Source organism: Prunus dulcis, unplaced genomic scaffold (genome assembly GCF_902201215.1).
Source record: "Prunus dulcis unplaced genomic scaffold, ALMONDv2, whole genome shotgun sequence".
Taxonomy (NCBI): domain Eukaryota; kingdom Viridiplantae; phylum Streptophyta; class Magnoliopsida; order Rosales; family Rosaceae; genus Prunus; species Prunus dulcis.
Genome location: NW_023010013.1, coordinates 69,191 through 75,874, shown reverse-complemented (window position 1 = coordinate 75,874; position 6,684 = coordinate 69,191). Strand labels below are relative to the sequence as shown.

Below are 6,684 nucleotides of genomic sequence, written 5' to 3'. Positions count from 1 at the left end.
ACCAATTTCCGCACATGAATGCAATTTTTGATAAGATATTTGATCATATATGCAGAGGTAAACAAAATCAAAACCATTTTGAAATGCAAATAATAATAAATAAATAAAATACTAATATGCATGTTAAGTTTTTGCGGGGCGTGGGGTGTGGGGTGGGTGTGAGGTTGGTGAGTTTTTTATTTTTTATTTTTTTGCCGGTTGTGTATTTAGGGGTATTTTGGGAAGATGATAGGGTTTTCTTAAAAATGTGAAAAATTTGAATTACAAGTTGAGGGAAACTCATAATATGGGGTCAACAAAGAGAATTGAGGGTTTAAATAGAAAAAATAATCGTCAATTTTAGGCACCAGCGTGGCATGTGCTTAACGAAGAAAACGTGGCATGTCAGTGAGTTGATGGGGTATAAATAAATGAACACTATGTCTTAGGCACTGTCGAATTTGAGCCTTGAGGTACAAACTTTGTCATTCTGCTCTGTTTGAGCCTCTGCCGGTCGTCTCCTTGTTTCTTCCTTTGTCTCTCAGAATGGGAAGGCTCATTGCTTGTGTTCTGACATTACTAGTGTTCTCTCCCAAGCTGCCATTTTCCTTTTGTACCAGCACATACAACTTATTAGTCCCAGGCAAATCAATCAGTGCAAACCAGACCTTGATTTCTCCCACTGGAAACTTTGCACTGGGCTTCTTCAGTCCTGAAAATTGTACCAAATATTCCTTGGCATTTGGTACAATACAACCCAAACCCACCAATTGTGTGGGTTGCCAACAGAGAAACCCCACTTGATTCTCCAGGTGTCTTTCTGCTGGGCAGTGATGGAAATCTAGTGGTGTTGGATGGAAAGACAAGAAAAGCACTCATCTGGTCTTCAAATGCATCCCTCCCTGCTACTGCAACGAATGCCACAATTGGGTGGCTAATGGACACTGGAAACCTTGTCCTAGGATTTGGAAAAGATCAAACAAAAGACCCTTTGTGGCAGAGCTTTGATCATCCCACAGACACATTGTTGCCCGGCATGATGATTAGCCTTAACAAGAGGACTGACCAGCAGAGGCGCCTTACATCCTGGGCAGCAGTTGACGATCCGAAACCCGGGAAGTTCTCCCTCGGCATTGATCTTCAATTGCCTGCCGGGGTTGTTGTCTGGAAGGAAAACACTGGTCCCTACTGGAGAAGTGCTGTCTACAATTTGACTGGCCATGAGTCCAAATCAATAGCCTTTAAAAATCCCAGTGCAACCTTCTTGGTCCTCTCTTTCAATGTTGAGTTTGATGATCATACTGATGAGGTTTATTTTACTTATGGCGTCTCGGATAGCTCAGTGAAATTGAGGTCTGTGTTGAACCCAAATGGGCTGTTTGTCCTGCTGTTGTGGCAGGATGACAGTAAAACATGGAGTGAGCTGGGGGATTGGACTGGTGAATGTGTTAGGGAAAATGCATTGACATGTGGTAGAAACAGAGAAGGGTTTTCCAAGCTTGAGTTGTTAAAAATGCCAGAACATGCTGTTGTGTTAGAAAATAAAAAAAGTAAGAGTGAGAATCAAATCATTTCTTTTTCAAGGCATGGCTGCAATGATTTTCAAGGCATGTCAATTAATTTTGTTTCTTTTTTCATTATTAAAAACAAGCCAAATCATTTCTTTTGGCTAGAAAGTTTCCGTAATTACTAACTTGGAGCCTTTTCATTCTTTTCTTTGCAGGTGGTAAGGGTCATGCTAAAAATTTCTTCAAGAAGCGGTGGGCTGTAATTGCAATTGCAATTGTCTCAGCAACAACAGGATTGCTTGCAGCAATTTTTGGATATCTTTTATGGAAGAGAATTTCTAGAAATGAAGATAATGGTAGTGCTGGAAGTGGAAAGGATGGTACAGAACTACCACTTTCGGGTTTAAAGAGTATACTAGCTGCAACAAACAACTTCTCTGAAGCTAATAAACTTGGAGAGGGAGGATTTGGCCCCGTTTATAAGGTGAAACTTCCTCAATTACATTCTTCTTCATAAATATGATATTAAATTTGTCTACTTCTCTTTAAAAAAAAATTCCATTAATATCTTTATCTGCAGGGGATTTTGCCTGAAAATGAAGAAGTAGCCATAAAAAGGTTGTCGAAGAAGTCAGGGCAAGGACATGAGGAGTTCATGAATGAGTTGAAGCTTATAGCCAAGCTCCAACATACCAATCTTGTTAGGCTTTTGGGTTGCTGTAATGAAGAGGAGGAAATGATACTGATTTATGAATACATGCCCCATCGAAGTTTGGACAAACTTCTGTTTGGTATATACATGTTCATCACCTTTGAGATATTCTTTGATGTTGTTGTTTTCCTGGACATCAAATTTGATTAGCTAATTTTTGCAACATCTTTTTAATATTCAGATCCATATGAAAAGATAAAATTGGATTGGGGTAAACGGTTTCGAATCATAGACGGCGTTGCTCAAGGAGTACTTTATATCCACAAGTATTCCAGATTGAGAATCATTCACAGGGACCTAAAAGCAAGTAATATACTGTTGGATGGAGAAATGAACCCAAAAATTTCAGATTTTGGAATGGCAAGGATTTTTGGGATGAACCAAACTGAAGCAAATACCGACAAGATTGTTGGGACATAGTAAGTAGACATAAATAGCACATGTTTTTGCATTATTCATGTACTAAACCTAATGATGCAAAATGTTTGTCTTTAACTGTTGTTGCTTACTTTGTCTACCACTATAATTCATGTGCAGTGGCTACATGTCACCTGAGTACGCACTCTTAGGCAATTTTTCTGAGAAATCGGATGTGTTCAGCTTTGGAGTGTTGATTTTGGAGATTGTAAGTGGAAAGAGGAATTCTTCTTTTCATCGTTTTGATCCTACGCTAACGCTTGCTGGTTGGGTAAGTATATATAAATTAGAAATTATTCTAGCTAGTATGTATATGTCGTCCTTGTGTTTTTAATCCTTTCAAGTTTGCAATTAAAGTGAATGGTCCTAATGAAATCTTAATTAGGCATGGGAATTGTGGAAAGAAGGCAGAGGAATGGAGGTGATTGATGAATCAGTAAGGGAAGCATGTGACACTCATGAAGCTCTAAGGTGTATCCATGTAGGGTTTTTGTGTGTTCAAGAAGCTCCAGCCGATCGGCCAACAATGTCTTCTGTGATTAGTATGCTGCAGGGCAACGAAGCTGCATCACTTCCACCCTCCAAGGAACCTGCTTTTTCATCAGCTCATAGGAATTCCATTGCTATTGCTGCTTCTCCTCAAACATCTCCCATTTTTTCCAACAATTATGTAATCACCATTAGTTCGGAAGTACGCAGATAGACTTCCTTTTGTTCATCACATATATAATTATTGTAGAATAACTAGCATACAGCAGATTGACAAGCGCAATTGAGCTTCTTCTAGCAGTGGATTCTGTTAGGTGAAAATTGCCCTCTAAGGTTTTAGTGAATTTCGTTCAATTTAATATTTTTTGTTTTTGTTTTAATAATTATTCTTGAAGCTAAGGTTTTGGTTTTATTATTTACTTTTGTTATTAAACCTTGGTGTTAGATTACATTTTTTTTTTATCATTTAAATATTAGGTGCATTATTATGAACGCAGAGGTTGCCGTAAATGTGTCTGGTCTGGACTGTTTGAGTATATAAACGCAAAGGCTGCCGTAAATGTGTCTGGTCTGGACTGTTTGAGGCTGCCGTAAATGTGTCTGGTCTGGACTGTTTGAGTATATAAACGCAGAGGCTGCGGTAAATGTGTCTGGTCTGGACTGTTTGAGTATATAAACAAGAGAGTGTTGAGGTGAAAAATCTGATTTTTACCAAACTTTTTGAAATATTTACAAGTTTGCCACTGATGATGTTTTGCTAGTAACTTTTTCGTTACAACTCCGTTTCAAGTCTACCGCATGTCTACGAATTTGTCTCAGTACCACCTACCCAAAAATACCATTCATGGGTCCCAAAATCCTTCCGGATAAGAAAATGACCAATTTACCCCTACCCCAAGGGTAAGTTCGTAATTTATTTTAAATCAATTAAAATAGACATTAATTTAGGAGTTGGGGTGTTACAATGATAATGTACTAACCGAAGGATTAAAATCAAAATCTAATTTAACTCCATGGTTTAATTTTTAAAAAAATTAAAAATTATTCTCTAGGAATCTCAACCTTATTTTGTAAAGAAGAAAAGAGATTGGTGCAGATACTTCAAAGCATGATTAATATCTCTTACCTGTGGTGTTTATATGAAACCTGTTCAACACCTCATCTTGGTTGCTTGAGGATGTGAATAGTAGTAGTTTATTTCCCCACAAAATTATAAAAATAAAGAAAATAACCTTATGGAAAATAGCTTAATTTTGAAATATTAAAGACTTTTAACTTTTTTTTTAACCATTAATTCGTAACATGCAAATATTTATCTTCGATTAGAAAAGTAGCGTATATCTCTAAATCATAACCGTTAATAGCCTTTCAGTGTTAAAATAAGGCTTAGATTTGGTCTTTAGCCCCTATTAAACAGAGATTGGTTTTCCAAATTTCCAAAGGAAAAAAATCCTTGCAAGTACTATATCAATAGGGCAAGAATTTCATACCTTATCCGTATAAGGATCGTGCCAAAACCTACGGAAAGGGGAAGAGCACAGCTACTGTATGCCCAAAAAAGTAATCATATTTGGACGGCTCCTACAAGTTTCGGATTAGCCCAATTTTCAGAAACTGTCCGTGGAAAGACAAATGTACTGGAGGCCAGCATATCTCACCGTGTGACGTGTGGACCCTTGGCGTTGTAAACTGTAAATTGGAGAGCTGGAAAATTTACCATAACTCCCCAACAAAGCAATTAACGCACATGTTTCTGCATACAAACATAGGAGAAAGTATGCCCAAAACTGTCAACTGTACTTATCAACTGTCAGTTCTGGTGGCCCGAGCGTGAAGTATTATGTGGCAAATGAGGGCAGTCATACGCGGCCACTTACACACGTATACACCAACGTGTAAAGTATATAGCTATGCCAACTGTCAAGAATATTTTTGTGCCAACGTGTGAGACGTATATATGTGCCAACTTATCATTGAATTGAAAGTGTAAAGTGTCATATGTGCCAACTGTACATCATTAAACTGATGCAGTAGATCCTGGGTACTTTAAAATGAAAAATAGCATCAATGTTTCCATGAATCCAATGCGTGAAATACGAGAAAGAAACTTCTCTGACATCTGAGGGACAGAAAAATCCAACAGAGCAAGAGAAAGTGTGTGAAACAAAAATAAATTGTGGCAGTCAGCCACATGTTGCAATAGAATTGGTCCCAACGTGGATCTAGTCATATATTGCCTTTTCTGTCCCATCCTGTTGTTGTACGTAAATGCATGCATGGTTGACTGCCTTAACCATAGTCTTCGCAGGTGACAATATATATTTGTTGCAGGAAGCCATGGAGGGATTTGGATAAAAGCTTATCCATAATATTGGACCTTTAGCCACTGATGAAGAAGAGGGATGAGTCTAAAGCCGTCGCGTGTACAGCCTCTCTCTCTTGACCAAATCTCTCTAGCTATCGATTGACAAATCCCATTCCATAATATCGGCTGAAACTTTGAATTTTAAGCTAAGCTTCCATTTTACTTTTAGTCGCTAATGAATAGAACAGTCGATCCCATCATATTATTATGCTTTTCATTTTTAAGAGTATAAATATTAACTCATGAATAAAACTTGAAAAATAAAAAGAAAAGCAAGAAACTCTCTCCTCCGGAGTTGGGTTGGGGATCTCCCGTCATTTTCTCTATATATCCTTGGTTTTCGAACTAGTTTTCTTTCTATCATTTGAGAAAATGAGTTGGCAATAAAGAAATGTGGTCCAATAATGCATGGTTGGCAACTTGATCCTGGGTCCTCCCATTTAAGAAACATATCGCTTCTTCTCTTTTAAATTTGACATGTATCCTGAATTTTAATTTAACTCACTTTCTAAGTCTTGACTTCTTTTCGTGTATTTTTTTTTAATAGAAGCGAAATTTTATTTTAATTTAATCTAAATTATGAGGAGGAAGATTCGAACTCGAGTGCAATTGAGGAGCACATCCGCTCTAGCCAACTTGGCTAAGCTCATGTATGCCTTTTTGTGTATTGAGATGACAGTTAATTCACAAAATAACTGGTTATGTGTTAGGACACATGAATGCATTTTCAATAGTATTTTTATTAGCTCAATTATAAATATTAATAAATTATTAAAGCTTGTGAAAGAAACAAAACAAAAACTATTCTCTCACCACCCTCTCATTCAAAGTTGGATCATCTCACATTTTCTCATTTCTCCAAAGCCCTTCAAATGAAACCCATTTAAATGGAACCAAAACAATGATTTTTCTTAATTGAGTTCTTGTTGATTGTGTTTGATAAACAAAGTAATAAATATATATATTAAAAAAAATTAAATGGTTAGAATTTGTTTAAGTAACTTAATTGGCTCAACTGGATTAGATGGAGAGTGTAGTACTCTTTTTCCTTGACCGGATTGCCTCCTTCGGGAGTTTTATGGCAAGGTTTTAATGAGGTCACTCTTAGAGCTACCCTGTCTCTTTTTTGTTAAGACTTTCATTATTGGTGTTTGTAATCTTTTTTCCAATATTTCAATGAATTTCTCTCTTTGATGAAAAAAAAAAAAAAAAGA

The 6,684-nt window shown here is 36.9% G+C and overlaps 1 protein-coding gene across 1 annotated transcript; it reads left to right on the top strand.

Annotated features, from left to right (window-relative positions):
- The first annotated feature begins 916 nt into the window (after positions 1-916).
- Positions 917-3,319, top strand: LOC117612492 (G-type lectin S-receptor-like serine/threonine-protein kinase B120). The gene is made up of 6 exons (XM_034341177.1): positions 917-1,529; positions 1,703-1,971; positions 2,068-2,278; positions 2,381-2,618; positions 2,737-2,887; positions 3,002-3,319. The coding sequence occupies exons 1-6, from the start codon at positions 917-919 to the stop codon at positions 3,317-3,319; spliced, it is 1,800 nt and encodes a 599-aa protein (XP_034197068.1).
- Positions 3,320-6,684: the final 3,365 nt, after the last annotated feature.

What these genes read in the sequence shown, in the direction of transcription:
- LOC117612492 (XM_034341177.1), top strand. Translation starts at nt 917, where the DNA reads ATGGACACTGGAAACCTTGTCCTAGGATTTGGAAAAGATCAAACAAAA. An exon ending in GATTTGGCCCCGTTTATAAG is followed by an intron (nt 1,972 to 2,067) that starts GTGAAACTTCCT and finishes CTTTATCTGCAG; the next exon opens with GGGATTTTGCCTGAAAATGA. An exon ending in TTTGGACAAACTTCTGTTTG is followed by an intron (nt 2,279 to 2,380) that starts GTATATACATGT and finishes TTTAATATTCAG; the next exon opens with ATCCATATGAAAAGATAAAA.